The following is a 17729-nucleotide window of genomic DNA, read 5'->3' as shown; positions in this document are numbered from 1 at the left end:
CTTATGCAAAAGATTATGAGAAGTACTATTTGAATACTCATTTACATATTAGGGGCAATCATAGTCTAGCAGTGGTGCTTCCGCCTGCCATGCAGGGGTCCCGGGTTCGATCCTGGTTTTTGGAGTTTTGTTGTTATATGGAAGTGCGCTTCATATGCCTATATTTGTTATATGTATATAACGTGGGTATAGAAAAGTTGTGGGGGAGGATGGATGTGTTGGAAATGAGATGTTTTGAGGACAATATGTGGTGTGAGGTTGTTTGATCGAGTAAGTAATGAAAGGGTAAGGGATGTGTGGTAATAAAAAAAGTATGGTTGAAGGAGAAGAGAGTGTTTTTAAATGGTTTGGTCACTTTAGGAATGGTGAGGAAAAATTGACCAAAAGGATATATGTGAGAGGTGGAGGGAACGGGGAAGTGGGAGACCAAAATTTGGGGGTGGAAAGATGGGGAACAAGATTTTTAGTGCGGGGCCTGAAATGGGAGGGTGAAAGGTGTGCAGGAAAAGGGGGTGAATTGGAACGATTTGGTATCCCCGGGGTCGACATGCTGCCAATGGTTTAAACCGGGCTTGTGAAGCATTGGTAAACTGGAAGTTCTTGGGGCCTGGAGTAAAAAGGGGTTGTGGTTTCGGTGCATTTTACATGACGCTCAAGATGATTTGTGAAGAATGTCCCCTTTTTTTGTCTTTTCCTAGCATACCTTGAAACCCATGCTGGGGGGGGGGTTGTCATTTATGTGCGGCGGGGGGGGCGATGGAATGAAAAAGGCAGACAGTATAAATTTTTGTATAGGGATACATGATAGTCTGTATATATTGTATTTTATGTGTATATATAGGGTTTCATTGAGATTACAGGTTGTAATGTGCGGTGGGGGACGTGTATGTTATACTTGTTATGGGGGTGGGGGGGGCCTTTTTTTTGTCTGTTTCTTGCCTTCCTCCTAACGCGGGGACAGCAAAAAAAGTATAATAGAAAAAAATATGTATATATATATAATTTATTTATTTTTAAAATTTATATTATATATTATATATATTATTTTATATATTTTATTTATTTATTTACTTTGTCGCTGTCCCTGCGTTTGCGAGGTAGCGAAAGGGGAAAAGACGAAAGAAATGGCCAACCCCCCCCCCATAAAATGTATAACATCGTCCCACACGAAAATATAATACCTACACGCTTTCTGGTTTACCCCCGGCTTCACACCCCTGCTTAATCCACTGACAGCCTAAACCCCCGGTAAACCCCTTCGCCCCAATTCACTCTTTTCCCTTCCCCCTCCTTTCACCCTCCTGCAGTTCGGGCCCCCGATCACACAAAATCTTTTTATCCATTTTTTCCACCCCCCAATTTGGGTCCCTCTTCTCCTTTTTCCCCTCCACCCCCGACACATTATCCTCTTGGTAAATCTTTCCTCTCTCCTCTCCATTTCCCCAAACCACTTAAAAACCCCCTCTTTGCTCTCTCACCACGCTCTTTTTATTTCCACACATCTCCTTACCCTTCGTTTCATCGATCAAACCCCCTCACACCACACATTGTCCTCAAACATCTCATTTCCAGCACATCCATCCTCCTGCGCACATCTCTATCCATAGCCCACGCCTCGCAACCATACAACATTGTTGGAACCACTATTCCCTCAAACATACCCATTTTTGCTTTCCGAGATAATGTTCTCGACTTCCACACATTTTTCAAGGCTCCCAAAATTTTCGCCCCCTCCCCCACCCTATGATCCACTTCCGCTTCCATGGTTCCATCCGCTGACAGATCCACTCCCAGATATCTAAAACACTTCACTTCCTCCAGTTTTTCTCCATTCAAACTCACCTCCCAATTGACTTGACCCTCACCCCTACTGTACCTAATAACCTTGCTCTTATTCACATTTACTCTCAACTTTCTTCTTCCACACACTTTACCAAACTCAGTCACCAGCTTCTGCAGTTTCTCACATGAATCAGCCACCAGCGCTGTATCATCAGCGAACAACAACTGACTCACTTCCCAAGCTCTCTCATCCCCAACAGACTTCATACTTGCCCCTCTTTCCAAAACTCTTGCATTTACCTCCCTTACAACCCCATCCATAAACAAATTAAACAACCATGGAGACATCACACACCCCTGCCGCAAACCTACATTCACTGAGAACCAATCACTTTCCTCTCTTCCTACACGTACACATGCCTTACATCCTCGATAAAAACTTTTCACTGCTTCTAACAACTTGCCTCCCACACCATATATTCTTAATACCTTCCACAGAGCATCTCTATCAACTCTATCATATGCCTTCTCCAGATCCATAAATGCTACATACAAATCCATTTGCTTTTCTAAGTATTTCTCACATATGTATATATATATATGTATATATATATATATATATATATATATATATATATATATATATATATATATATATATATATATATATATTCTTTCTTCTTTCTTTCAAACTATTCGCCATTTCCTGCATTAGCGAGGTAGCGTTAAGAACAGAGGACTGGGCCTTTGAGGGAATACCCTCACCTGGGGCAATTCTCTGTCCCTCTTTTGGAAAAAAAAAAAAAAAACGAGAGGGGAGGATTTCCAGCCCCCCGCTCCCTCCCCTTTTAGTCGCCTTCTACGACACGCAGGGAATACGTGGGAAGTATTCTTTCTCCCCTATCCCCAGGGATATATATATATATATATATATATATATATATATATATATATATATATATATATATATATATATATATGTTTAATTTGTTTATGGATGGGGTTGTTAGGGAGGTAAATGCAAGAGTTTTGGAAAGAGGGGCAAGTATGAAGTCTGTTGGGGATGAGAGAGCTTGGGAAGTGAGTCAGTTGTTGTTCGCTGATTATACAGTACTGGTGGCTGATTCATGTGAGAAACTGGGGATAGGGGAGAAAGAATACTTCCCACGTATTCCCTGCGTGTCGTAAAAGGCGACTAAAAGGGAAGGGAGCGGGGGGCTGGAAATCCTCCCCTCTCTCTTTTTTTTTATTTTTATTTTTTTTTTTTTTTTTTTTCCAAAAGAAGGAACAGAGAAGAGGGCCAGGTGAGGATATTCCCTCAAAGGCCCAGTCCTCTGTTCTTAACGCTACCTCGCTATCGCGGGAAATGGCGAATAGTATGAAAAAAAAAATATATATATATATATATATATATATTTCCCCATTTTAGAAAGTTAATACAAGGAGGGGAGGATTTCCGGCCCCCCGCTCCCGTCCCCTCTAGTCGCTTTCTACGACACGCGAGGAATACGTGGGAAGTATTCTTTCACCCCTATCCCCAGGGATAATATACATATATATATACATATACACACACACACACATACACATACATACGCACATACACACACACACACACACATACATATATATACATATGAAAAATGTAAGAAACAATTTATAAAACAAACTTTTAGCTTGAAATGAATGAAAAAAAAAATGAATGTCACATAATGGTTCAACCTCTGGCTATGGAAAAGGAAATGTACAATTTATTCACACAAACGTCAATAGCAGTTCTCATCAATTTCACCACTGTATCAATAAGCTTCAATGTCTAAGCTACATTTTTTTCCAACTTCACTATTTTCTTGTCAAAAACACCATGCATGAAAACTATCACTCCATTAACACAACTATAAACATTTACTTCCCCTTTAAAAGTTCTGTTGGGGATGAGAGAGCTTGGGAAGTGAGTCAGTTGTTGTTCGCTGATGATACAGCGCTGGTGGCTGATTCATGTGAGAAACTGCAGAAGTTGGTGACTGAGTTTGGTAAAGTGTGTGGAAGAAGAAAGTTGAGAGTAAATGTGAATAAGAGCAAGGTTATTAGGTACAGTAGGGGTGAGGGTCAAGTCAATTGGGAGGTGAGTTTGAATGGAGAAAAACTGGAGGAAGTGAAGTGTTTTAGATATCTGGGAGTGGATCTGTCAGCGGATGGAACCATGGAAGCGGAAGTGGATCATAGGGTGGGGGAGGGGGCGAAAATTTTGGGAGCCTTGAAAAATGTGTGGAAGTCGAGAACATTATCTCGGAAAGCGAAAATGGGTATGTTTGAGGGAATAGTGGTTCCAACAATGTTGTATGGTTGCGAGGCGTGGGCTATGGATAGAGGTGTGCGCAGGAGGATGGATGTGCTGGAAATGAGATGTTTGAGGACAATGTGTGGTGTGAGGTGGTTTGATCGAGTAAGTAACGTAAGGGTAAGAGAGATGTGTGGAAATAAAAAGAGCGTGGTTGAGAGAGCAAAAGAGGGTGTTTTGAAATGGTTTGGGCACATGGAGAGAATGAGTGAGGAGAGATTGACCAAGAGGATATATGTGTCGGAGGTGGAGGGAACGAGGAGAAGAGGGAGACCAAATTGGAGGTGGAAAGATGGAGTGAAAAAGATTTTGTGTGATCGGGGCCTGAACATGCAGGAGGGTGAAAGGAGGGCAAGGAATAGAGTGAATTGGAGTCATGTGGTATACAGGGGTTGACGTGCTGTCAGTGGATTGAATCAAGGCATGTGAAGCGTCTGGGGTAAACCATGGAAAGCTGTGTAGGTATGTATATTTGCGTGTGTGGACGTGTGTATGTACATGATGTGTATGGGGGGGGGGGAGGTTGGGCCATTTCTTTCGTCTGTTTCCTTGCGCTACCTCGCAAACGCGGGAGACAGCGACAAAGTATAAAAAAAAAAAAAAAAAAAAAAAAAAAAAATATATATATATATATATATTTTTTTTTTTTTTTTTTTTTTTTTTTTTCAAACTATTCGCCATTTCCCGCATTAGCGAGGTAGCGTTAAGAACAGAGGACTGGGCCTTTTTCGGAATATCCTCACCTGGCCCCCTCTGTTCCTTCTTTTGGAAAATTAAATTATATTCCCTGGGGATAGGGGAGAAAGAATACTTCCCACGTATTCCCTGCGTGTCGTAGAAGGCGACTAAAAGGGAAGGGAGCGGGGGGCTGGAAATCCTCCCCTCGTTTTTTTTTGTTTTTTTTTTTTCCCCCGGTATATATATATATATATATATATATATATATAATGTGTCTGTGTGTATATATATGTGTACATTGAGATGTATAGGTATGTATATTTGCGTGTGTGGGCGTGTGTGTGTGTACATTGTGTATGGGGGTGGGTTGGGCCATTTCTTTCATCTGTTTCCTTGTGCTACCTTGCAGACGCGGGAGACAGCAACAAAGCAAAATATATAAAAAAAAAAATATATCCCTGGGGATAGGGGAGAAAGAATACTTCCCACGTATTCCCTGCGTGTCGTAGAAGGCGACTAAAAGGGGAGGGAGCGGGGGGCTGGAAATCCTCCCCTCATTATTCTTTTTTAATTTTCCAAAAGAAGGAACAGAGAAGGGTGCCAGGTGAGGATATTCCCTCAAAGGCCCAGTTCTCTGTTCTTAACGCTACCTTGCTAACGCAGGAAATGGCGAATAGTTTGAAAAAAAAAAAAAAAAGTTTGAAAAATATATATATATATATTTTTATATTTTTATTTTTTTATTATACTTTGCCGCTGTCTCCCGCGTTTGCGAGGTAGCGCAAGGAAACAGACGAAAGAAATGGCCCAACCCCCCCCATACACATGTATATACATACATCCACACACGCAAATATACATACCTACACAGCTTTCCATGGTTTACCCCAGACGCTTCACATGCCTTGATTCAATCCACTGACAGCACGTCAACCCCGGTATACCACATCGCTCCAATTCACTCTATTCCTTGCCCTCCTTTCACCCTCCTGCATATTCAGGCCCCGATCACACAAAATCTTTTTCACTCCATCTTTCCACCTCCAATTTGGTCTCCCTCTTCTCCTCGTTCCCTCCACCTCCGACACATATATCCTCTTGGTCAATCTTTCCTCACTCATTCTCTCCATGTGCCCAAACCACTTCAAAACACCCTCTTCTGCTCTCTCAACCACGCTCTTTTTATTTCCACACATCTCTCTTACCCTTACGTTACTCACTCGTTCAAACCACCTCACACCACACACTGTCCTCAAACATCTCATTTCCAGCACATCCATCCTCCTGCGCACAACTCTATCCATAGCCCACGCCTCGCAACCATACAACATTGTTGGAACCACTATTCCTTCAAACATACCCATTTTTGCTTTCCGAGATAATGTTCTCGACCTCCACACATTCTTCAATGCCCCCAGAATTTTCGCCCCCTCCCCCACCCTATGATCCACTTCCACTTCCATGGTTCCATCCGCTGCCAGATCCACTCCCAGATATCTAAAACACTTCACTTCCTCCAGTTTTTCTCCATTCAAACTCACCTCCCAATTGACTTGACCCTCAACCCTACTGTACCTAATAACCTTGCTCTTATTCACATTTACTCTTAACTTTCTTCTTCCACACACTTTACCAAACTCAGTCATCAGCTTCTGCAGTTTCTCACATGAATCAGCCACCAGCGCTGTATCATCAGCGAACAACAACTGACTCACTTCCCAAGCTCTCTCATCCACAACAGACTTCATACTTGCCCCTCTTTCCAAAACTCTTGCATTTACCTCCCTAACAACCCCATCCATAAACAAATTAAACAACCATGGAGACATCACACACCCCTGCCGCAAACCTACATTCACTGAGAACCAATCACTTTCCTCTCTTCCTACACGTACATATATATATATATATATATATATATATATATATATATATATATATATATATATATATATATTTAAATTACTTTTAAATCTAAAGCACCAGTGATTGATTTGGTTCTGTTGGAACAGACTTCACCACCAGAAGAGATTTTGCCCAACTGCCATACCTGATCAGCAATGCTGTTCCCTTCACCCACCAGCTGACACAACGCTGGCAAGAGCTGAAGAACTTCATAAGCAAATGGGCCAATTTATATGGTGCCTTGAATGTTATTGCTGGGCCCGTTTTTGATTATGATGCTAACTCCTTCGCTGATGATTTGGATAAAGTCAGGTATTTCTGCTTATATATATGTTGGTTTAATTATTTATAGATTATTTTGACTTACTATGCTTTAAGGCCATGGCTGTGTGAGATGGAGATATTTTGTGTGTGTTATGTGACACTTTAAAGTAAAATACTTCCTGTGTGAGATGGATATATTTTGTGTCTGTTATATGACACTTTAAAGTAAAATACTTCATTGAATTACCTTTATATCTTTTAGAGCCAACTTGAATATACTGTAGGTAAGTTGTAAAGCACCATTCTGTTATTAGTCTTTTGTGGAAGGGACAAAGAGGTAATCTTGAACTTCATTAATGCTACACTAGGAGGATACAGAAACACTAGTAATTACTGGTTAGTTAAACAATAAAGAACATGATGTCCAGAAGTTGTGAACTTCAAGTTGTATATTACTTAGTTACTGCTGCGTGGAAATGTTACTTGAATTAGAAATGAGATCCAATTTACAAATTTGGTAGAATGAGTTGATTATATTAATTTCTGTTAGCTCTATCATCAGATTTCCTGCACTCTAATCAGTCCACATTTAGTTGTGAAAGTTAACTGTTTGATGACGTATATTGATGTAGTTGCTGTTATTGTTGTTGAGTGTGTTGAAATATGGAGTATCATTGCAATACTCTAGGGAGTAAGTATTGTACCAAAGTCACTGTTGAAAGTAGTTTTGATAAAGTAAGACATCAGATAAGAGAATGTTTTGAAATTTGATATGAAAACATTGAATTTAAATTTATTTACTTATTCGTTCTTTGATGAGCTGTCAGTGTCTTCTAGGTAATTAAACCATGCAAAAGCTCAGCTACCAGAAGTTTTTTCACTTGTCTCTACTTGAGTAATTGTTTACAGTGGAAGTGTTCTGTTTCCATGAGCAGATTTGAACTTTGTAATTAGTGATACCTGTATCCTTTACCAGGTTGCATATTCCCAATTTTGTACCTTTATGAAAAAAAAGGTGAATTTAGTAATCTGTTCTTATGTTTATTTGCCTTTACAAAATAAGGATGGGGCTTTTATAGTCCCTTTGGTTTCTTTTCCTACATTGGTATTCATTCTGATGGTAATACTTATTTTTAAAATTGTTTCATTAAGGAATAGAGGTGAGCTTGACTTTTCAGGATTTTCTTCCTCCTCTTTCAGCCAAACTACGGGATTGGTAGTGCCAACACACATGTTTCTGGTAGCAAGTCGTTGCTCAGTCTGGGTTGACCATTTAGCAGACTGTCCTCACGACCAGGTTGATTCCCTTGCCTTTGTTTATCCACAGTACCTTCCCATCACCAATTGCCTGGTAAGTTCTTTCTTTCTGTCCATAGTTTTCTGAAGGTGAAAAAGGAAAAATCCTAGAATCTGTGCAACAAGACGTGAGTCCATATTTCCCTTATCAAGCTCCCCGTCCATCTTTGTCATGAATAATGAATCAGATGCTTAATTTAAATGTCTTCAAACTTGTAAGTCGTTCATGTGAGCCTGTCAGTCTACAAATCTGTTCAGCAGTTAAACTAAGAATACCAAGTACTTTGATGGAAAAAAAATGGTATGAGGCTGAACACAAGCATTTTCATGAGAGCATAAAAGGTCCATGCTGAATCAAACAGCTACACAGATTCAATGAATATATTATTATAAGAATGTGAAGAGGTGTAATGTAGTAACCATGGGAAAATGAACTCACTATATCAAAAGTATGAATGTACTCACGAGTCAGGAGGCACAGTTGATGTCAATATATCTTCAGTTTCTAGCCTTGAGTTGTTTCTACTGATGTATGTTTTAATGCCTTTAGTCAGCTGGTTTTCACTCTTAAACATGTTGGAAATAGCTGTCTTTGTAAAGTGGAAGCTAGAGCCTAAGACTGTCAGGTATAATACTCTTGAACCAGAGTCAACCTTTTGTAGCCAAACCCTGCAGACTGCTGGCATCCCCTATATAATGACAACTCAAAAGAAAGATATATTGCACTTATGACAGCTGAAAGTTAGGTTTCTGTTCAGACTTATCTATCAACACATAACTTCTCATAGTTGCGACAAAATTGAAAAACAAATATTTTTATCCCATAAAGTATTTTTCCTCTAATAATGAAGTATTTCAAGATATTGTAAGGCATATGTCTATTCATTGTGGATTTTATGTCATTGCAAAGTACCTTTCACTTCATGATCCCCCCACTGGTAAAACACTTCTCAATTTGTATCCCACCCATTTGCAGTCAGTTTGTAAACAGACATATGTTAGCCAGTGCTCACTATTGCCATGTGTTTTTGCCTTTTCCCACTATTTTCTGCTTCCAAGAAAGTGTATCAAATTCATTATGACTGCAAAAATATTATAAGTACTTGGGGAAGCACAAGATGTAAGGTTGTCATTTTAGATATGATTCTTGTGAGAAACTCAAGGCAATAGCCAAGTCCGACACCAAGCCCCCATCACTACATTTTCTAGTGGGTTTTCATTTAACCATTTCAGTGTGAAGTCAGTTGGATGGACTCCTAGAGTGTACAAAAATAGACAGTCTTTTTTCCAAATTATGAAAAAGTGAAAAAAAAAAAAGAGATGTAAGAGTCTTGCATAAAATGAGTGTCAGTGTATATATGGCTCAAAGTAAGGTGCAAGAGGAGTGGTGGAATGCATGTATAGTGCCATTGTATAAAGGCAAGGGGACAAAAGTGGATTTTTGAATTACAGAAGTGTAAGTTTGTTACTATACTTTGTAAGTTGTGTAGGAGACTAGTGATTGAGAGGGTGATGGAGTACACAGAGATTCAGATGGGGAAGGAAGAATGTGGCTTCAGGAGTGATAGAGGATGTGTGAACCAGGTGTTTGCCTTGAAGAATCATTGTGCAAAATATTTAGAGAAACAGAGGGTTTTCTGTGTGGCATTTATGAATCTGGAGAAAGCATATAATAGGGTTGATAGAGATGCTTTGTGAAAGGTGCTACAATTATATGGAATGGGAGGAAAGCTACTAGATGGAGTGGGTAGTTTTTTTCACAAAGGTAATGCTTGTGTTTGAGTAGATAGAGAGGAGGGTGAGTGGTTCCAAGGTGGGTCTGTCACTTGGGTGGGTTTTCACATAGCTGTTAATTTAATTTGTTTATCGATACTCTGGTGAGGGAGATAATTGCAAAGGTTTTGAAAAAAGTTTGGGTCAGCATTCAGTTGGGAATGGGTGAGCTTGAAGGCGAATCATTTTGCGGACAACACAGCTCTGGTGGTAGACACAAGTAAGAAGCTGCAGAACCTGGTGTCTGAGATTTTGGGGGATGTGAAAGGAGGAAGTTAGAAGGAAGTTGAGTTAATGTGAATAAAAGTAAGGGAATGAGCTTTAGCATGGAAGAAAGACAGGTCAATTTTAATGTGAGTTTGCATAAAGTGAACCTAGAGGAAGTGGTATGTTTAGATACCTGGGATTGTAAATGGCAGCAGATGAACTAAGGGAGCCAAAATGAACCATAGAGTGGATAAGGGGGTAAAAGTCACATCTGCATTGAGAAATGCATAGAAAGAGAAGTCACTACTGTGAAGGCAAAGATAGGTATTTTGGCTGGCAAAGAAACTTAGAAACGAGGTGGACTTCAATTGAGTATTCATCAAACATGATAGACCAAGAGAAGAGAGGGAGAGAAGAAAAAAGTCATATGGCAAAAAATAGGCAACACCAAATATGCAAGAACGTGGAACACCCCAACCTCTTTACTGACAGGTTTGGAATGTTTGACGATGGAAGTGTTAAACTGAAAGTAGTGTATACAATTGCTGATGGATTAGTAGTAATTGGTAGAGAGTTGAAATCTAAGGATCATTTTTGGGAAAACACAACTGATATTATTGGTGTTGTGAAAACAAAGCTTCTTAATGAGGTGAAGTCTCACTTATTCTGCCCAGAAGGACACATGATAGGAAGAAGGAAAAGAGAAAACATAAGAGGGGAAGGATTGATTGTCTTAATAAAACATAGCCATAAGTATAAGGAAATAGTCTCCATTCAGACAGTACACAATGGGAAAGGTAACTGTAAGAAAGAAATGCATAGCAGTGTTGATAGTATATAATCCTTCAGAGAATTTTAATTATCCAGAATGTACATATATATACAATAAAGAAACAATCAGGATGGTACACTTAGCAGTAAAACATGCACTTCTCAGAGAAGGTGAAATAGATAATGGAGCATTTCAGTTACACAGATTATATTGGCAGAGTATGGATTCTTATTTTGTCAGGGCATAATGGAAACAAAAGCTCTCCAAGTGTGCTTAGGAAAATTTCCTTCATCAGCTTGCCCAAGAAAATATCAGGATGAGAGGGACTGATATAGTGTCATCGCTACATCTTATCTTCACTCATATCATCATGGACATTGAAAATATTACATTTGACACAACATTTGGAAAGTGATTGATGTTTAGCTGAAGTTTGGTTATCTGGTAAATGAGGAAGTTAAAAGTGCAGATGAGACAGGATTTGAAGAGAAGATATAGGTTTTACCTCTCTACATCTTATCTTCACATATATCATCACAGACATTGAAAGTATTATATTTGACACAACATTTGGAAAGTGATTGAAGTTTGGTTATCTGGTAAATGAGGAAGTTAAAAGTGCAGATATGAGAAGATATAGGTTTTACCTCTCTGATCCGGTGCTCTCTGCTCCGGTAACTCCCATGGTCTGGCACGTTTTGAATCTGCCACTAATAGTTTGTGGATCTGCCTCCAAGGAGGCACTGTAGCAGTGCTAAGGTGCCAAAATCTGTTTACATTGCAGCCAAGCTAATTAACAGTCTGTTGATTTCTCATATTCAGTTTTTTGCTGAAAATGAAGACCAGAAAAGTTTAAAGTTTTGAAAAACTTTGAAAGGTGCCAGGAGTACAGAATTAGACAGTGCACCTGTAAAGTGGTTTAAGCTTCGATGTAATAAATGTGTAAGCATTTCTAGGGAGATGCTTATTGAGCAGGCAAATATTTTCATAGAGAACTAAAGTTAGACTGTGACTGTGAATATTTGCAAAGATGGTTATATAAGTTTAAATAGAGACATGGAATTTCAGCCCATAGTGTGTATGGAGAAAAGCGTAGTGCTGACATGGAAGCTTGAGTGTAAACGTTGTATTAAAAAAATTTATAAAGACTACAATTCTCTGTCAAACAACCAACAGCAAGACATATAGGGTGAAAGAGAGTGTACGAGCTGGCTGCCTGGCTGGGACTGATGCAGTGCGGGCTGGCTGTCTTGACAGTAAAACAACAATAGTAACAACCTGTGGTTGTTCGTTACATTAACTACTTGTTATGAAGCTGTGACAAAGTTTGTGGATGAATATGCACAGTTAGTGGCAGCAGAAAACTTAGCCCCAGAACAAGTGTGTAATGCTAATGAATCTGTCCTGTATTGGCATCGTATGCCACGAAAAACCTTTGCCCAAGACTGAGGAGCCTACATCTGGGAGTACTTCTGATATTAACTGATGCAACAATAAAAACCTTGTTTAAAAGATTTAATAGTTGTATTATTTCCCTGGGGATAGGGGAGAAAGAATACTTCCCACGCATTCCTCACGTGTCGTAGAAGGCGACTAAAGGGGACGGGAGCGGGGGGCTGGAAACCCTCCCCTCCTTGTATTTTAACTTTCTAAAAGCGGAAACAGAAGGAGTCACGCGGGTAGTGCTCATCCTCCTTGAAGGCTCAGATTGGGGTGTCTAAATGTGTGTGGATGTAACCAAGATGAGAAAAAAGGAAAGATAGGTAGTATGTTTGAGGAAAGGAACTTGGATGTTTTGGCTCTGAGTGAAATGAAGCTCAAGGATAAAGGGGAAGAGTGGTTTGGGAATGTCTTGGGAGTAAAGTCAGGGGTTAGTGAGAGGACAAGAGCAAGGGAAGGAGTAGCGCTACTTCTCAAACACGAGTGGTGGGAGTATGTAAGTGTAAGAAAGTAAACTCTAGATTGATATGGGTAAAACTGAAAGTGGATGGAGAGAGATGGGTGATTATTGGTGCATATGCACCTGGGCATGAGAAGAAAGATTATGAGAGGCAAGTGTTTTGGGAGCAGCTGAGTGAGTGTGTTAGTAGTTTGATGCACGAGACCGGGTTATAGTGATGGGTGATGTGAATGCAAAGGTGAGTAATGTGGCAGTTGAGGGAATAATTGGTGTACATGGGGTGTTCAGTGATGTAAATGGAAATGGTGAAGAGCTTGTAGATTTATGTCCTGAAAAAGGACTGGTGATTGGGAATACCTGGTTTAAAAAGAGAGATATACATAAATATACGTATGTAAGTAGGAGAGATGGCCAGAGAGCATTATTGGATTACGTGTTATTTGATAGGCGCATGAAAGAGAGACTTTTGGATGTTAATGTGCTGAGAGGTGCAACTGGAGGGATGTCTGATCATTATCTTGTGGAGGCAAAGGTGAAGATTTGTAGAGGTTTTCAGAAAAGAAGAGAGAATGTTGGGGTGAAAAGTGTGGTGAGAGTAAGTGAGCTTGGGAAGGAGGCTTGTGTGAGGAAGTACCAGGAGAGACTGAGTACAGAATGGAAAAAGGTGAGAAAAAAGGACATAAGGGGAGTGGGGGAGGAATAGGATGTATTTAGGGAAGCAGTGACGGCTTGCGCAAAAGATGCTTGTGGCATGAGAAGTGTAGGAGGTGGGCAGATTAGAAAGGGTAGTGAGTGGTGGGATGAAGAAGTAAGAGTATTAGTGAAAGAGAAGAGAGAGGCATTCAGATGATTTTTGCAAGGAAATAATGCAAATGACTGGGAGATGTATAAAAGAAAGAGGCAGGAGGTCAAGAGAAAGGTGCAAGAGGTGAAAAAGAGGGCAAATGAGTTGGGGTGAGAGAGTATCATTAAATTTTAGGGAGAATAAAAAGATGTTTTGGAAGGAGGTAAATAAAGTGCGTAAGACAAGGAAACAAATGGGAACTTTAGTGAAAGAGGCTAATGGGGAGGTGATTACAAGTAGTGGTGATATGAGAAGGAGATGGAGTGAGTATTTTGAAGGTTTTTTGAATGTGTTTGAGTGGCAGATATAGGGTGTTTTGGTCGAGGTGGTGTGTAAAGTGAGAGGGTTAGAGAAAATGATTTGGTAAACAGAGAAGAGGTAGTAAAAGCTTTGCAGAAGATGAAAGCCAGCAAGGCAGCGGGTATGGATGGTATTGCAGTGGAATTTATTAAAAAAGGGGGTGACTGTATTATTGACTGGTTGGTAAGGTTATTTAATGTATGTATAACTCAGGGTGAGGAGCCTGAGGATTGGCAAAATGCTTGCATAGTGCCATTGTATGAAGGCAAAGGGGATAAAAGTGAGTGCTCAAATTACGGAGGTATAAGTTTGTTGAGTATTCCAGGGAAATTATATGGGAGGGTATTGATTGAGAGGGTGAAGGCATGTACAGAGCATCAGACTGGGGAAGAGCAGTGTGGTTTCAGTAGTGGTATAGGATGTGTGGATCAGGTGTTTGCTTTGAAGAATGTACGTGAGAAATACTTAGAAAAGCAAATGGATTTGTATGGAGCATTTATGGATCTGGAGAAGGCATATGATAGAGTTGATAGAGATGCTTTGAGGAAGGTATTAAGAATATATGGTGTGGGAGGAAAGTTGTTAGAAGCAGTGAAAAGTTTTTATCGAGGATGTAAGGCATGTGTATGTGTAGGAAGAGAGGAAAGTGATTTGTTCTCAGTAAATGTAGGTTTGCGGCAGGGGTGTGTGATGTCTCCATGGTTGTTTAATTTGTTTATGGATGGGGTTGTTAGGAAGGTTAATGCAAGAGTTTTGGAAAGAGGGACAAGTATGCAGTCTGTTGTGGATGAAAGAGCTTGGGAAGTGAGTCAGTTGTTGTTCGCTGATGATGCAGCGCTGGTGGTTGATTCATGCGAGAAACTGCAGAAGCTGGTGACTGAGTTTGGTAAAGTGTGTGAAAGAAGAAAGCCGAGAGTAAATGTGAATAAGAGCAAGGTTATTAGGTACAGTAGGGTTGAGGGACAAGTCAACTGGGAGGTAAGTTTGAATGGAGAAAAACTGGAGAAAGTGAAGTGTTTTAGATATCTGGGAGTGGATTTGGCAGCAGATGGAACCATGGAAGCGGAAGTGAATCATAGTGTGGGGGAGGGAGCGAAAGTTCTGGGAGCATTGAAGAATGTGTGGAAGTCGAGAATGTTATTTCGGAAAGCAAAAATGGGTATGTTTGAAGGAATAGTGGTTCCAGCAATGTTATATGGTTGTGAGGCGTGGGCTATGGATAGAGTTGTGCAGAGGAAGGTGGATGTGCTGGAAATGAGATGTTTGAGGACAATATGTGGTGTGAGGTGGTTTGATTGAGTAAGTAATAGTAGGGTAAGAGAGATGTCTGGTAATAAAAAGAGTGTGGTTGAGAGAGCAGAAGAGGGTGTTTTGAAATGGTTTGGTCATATGGAGAGAATGAGTGAGGAAAGATTGACCAAGAGAATATATGTGTCAGAGGTGGAGGGAACGAGGAGAAGTGGGAGACCAAATTGGAGGTGGAAGGATGAAGTGAAAAAGATTTTGAGTGATCAGAGCCTAAACATGCAGGAGGGTGAAAGGCGTGCAAGGAAAAGAGTGAACTGGAACGATGTGATATACCGGGGTTGACGTGCTGTCAGTGGATTGAACCAGGGCATGTGAAGCGTCTGGGGTAAACCATGGAAAGTTCTGTGGGGCCTGGATATGGAAAGGGAGCTGTGGTTTCGGTGCATTATTACATGACAGCTAGAGACTGAGTGTGAGTGAATGTGGCCTTTGTTGTCTTTTTCTAGCGCTACCTCGCGCACATGAGGGGGGAGGGGGTTGTTATTTCATGTGTGGCGGGGTGGCGATGGGAATGAATAAAGGCAGACTATGAATTATGTACATGTGTATATATGTATATGTCTGTGTATGTATATTTATGTATGTATACGTTGAGATGTATAGGTATGTATATGTGCATGTGTGGACATGTATGTATATACATGTGTGTGTGGGTGGGTTGGGCCATTCTTTCGTCTGTTTCCTTACACTACCTCGCTAACACGGGAGACAGCGACAAAGAAAAATAAAAAGAATAATAAATAAGAAGAAACCTGCACAATTATATTGACATCCAGTAACAGTATGCAAAAAGAGAAGGCAGCCGCTAGAGGTTTTCTGAGGCTGTGGAAAGGTGGAAAATAGGAATATTATATAGCTATGATGCTAAACTTACTTCATCTGTATCTATCTCTGATGCCTGTTCCCACCTGGCACTCACTCAAGGGGGCGACCACAACAATTGTCTCCATAACTAGTGAACTCCAATGCTGCTTCTTGGCCTTTAGTGCCTCAGTCTTAATAGGCCGTGGCAGTGGGCAACTCAAGCAGTGTTTGCAGAGGCTCCTACCAAATGGTATTGACTACTACCTAGAGCTCCTGCCTGATGTTCCTACCTACCACTGATCCCTAATTTTTTATGCCTTATCCTTCTGCCTAAATGTTCCTAATTACTTGTTCTATTTATTGCTCCTACCATTTTGCCAAAAGGCAGGACCAGTGCATAGTGCTCATTGCAGAAAAATTTATAGTAAGGAAGAATGAGCTGTGTGAGTTAGGTGTCATATGTATGACAAGAAGATATTGTATGTTTGTGGACAGAATACCAGTAGTCCACATGTGGGCGAGGCTGAAAGAAAAGACAGCTACCCGAATCAGAGGTGTGCAACGTGACAACCACTAGTGATGGCTTACTACACATCTGTCACTAACACTATCAATACCCAGATGGGTAGCACTGGTAATATAGCTCGCTAATCATTGGCTTCCTACAATCTACTTACTTCATCTGTTCAGAAAACTTCAGAGACAGTAAAAAAGACATTGAAGTTGCTCTTGCTTCTCTGACTTGGAATCTGATTCATACCCCGCAGCAAAAAAAACTGAAAAAAAACACTAAACAAGTAACTAATGATGGTAAAAGAAGAAGGTTCATAATTCTTTTGTTATGACAAAGCGGTGTTCAGCAAGTGTCAGGACCAAAATTGTACTCAAAGCAAAATCAAGGCCCAAGAAAAAATTGTAGAATGGATTATGTTTCTTGAGGCAAAAAGTGCAAAGCAGATGATTGACTTGACAAGAGATGTAGTAGTGGAATTTTTTGGATAGAACTTTCTTATTCAATTCCGTAATGATATCATGGACAGCGTGCTACAGGAAACCCTGTTTTACCATGTAATTTGACATTTTATCCTGGAAATTGTATGATCTCTTATAAATTCTTGGAGTGTTACTGTTTTTCTTCCAAATTAGTGCAGGCTTTGAAGACATTGACTCCTTACAGTGCTGACCCTGAAAGTGTGGTTTCATGCCACACAGCTTTGAAGGGCCAGAAATAGTGTAGTTACTTGGGAGTAGCACTAAAAAAAGTCAAATGTACATTGTACTAAATAGTAAAGGAACTGCTTATTTTGATGCACAACCAGCTGTGGCAAATGTGCTTAAGAAGGAAGAGTGCAGATACAGGGTTCTGAAAAACTACAAACACGACATTTTCTGAAAAGTTTTTCTTAAAGACAGCACTGTTTGAGTGTATTGAGGTCTTTTTTTTATATTTTTGGAAAGTGTATATATACTTTGTTCAGTCCATAAAACTTTTTAGCTTATATTTGTATTTCAAATTTTGTCATACCTTTATTGTTTATATGTGTAATATTGTATT

At 40.1% G+C, this 17729-nt stretch overlaps 1 protein-coding gene across 3 annotated transcripts in view; it reads left to right on the top strand.

The window, feature by feature from the left end:
- Positions 1 to 17729, top strand: part of LOC139757368 (venom phosphodiesterase 2-like) — a 156099-nt gene that overhangs the window by 95250 nt on the left and 43120 nt on the right. For all 3 annotated transcript variants that reach the window (XM_071677790.1, XM_071677782.1, XM_071677799.1), the window contains exons 12-13: positions 6814 to 7018; positions 8171 to 8321. In XM_071677790.1, coding sequence (XP_071533891.1) covers positions 6814 to 7018; positions 8171 to 8321 — 356 coding nt within the window. The remainder of the gene's footprint in view (positions 1 to 6813; positions 7019 to 8170; positions 8322 to 17729) is intronic.

The sequence above is a fragment of the Panulirus ornatus genome, chromosome 2 (assembly GCF_036320965.1).
Source record: "Panulirus ornatus isolate Po-2019 chromosome 2, ASM3632096v1, whole genome shotgun sequence".
Taxonomy (NCBI): domain Eukaryota; kingdom Metazoa; phylum Arthropoda; class Malacostraca; order Decapoda; family Palinuridae; genus Panulirus; species Panulirus ornatus.
The sequence above is the reverse complement of the archived record's forward strand: the minus strand, read 5'-3'. Positions and strand labels throughout refer to the sequence as shown.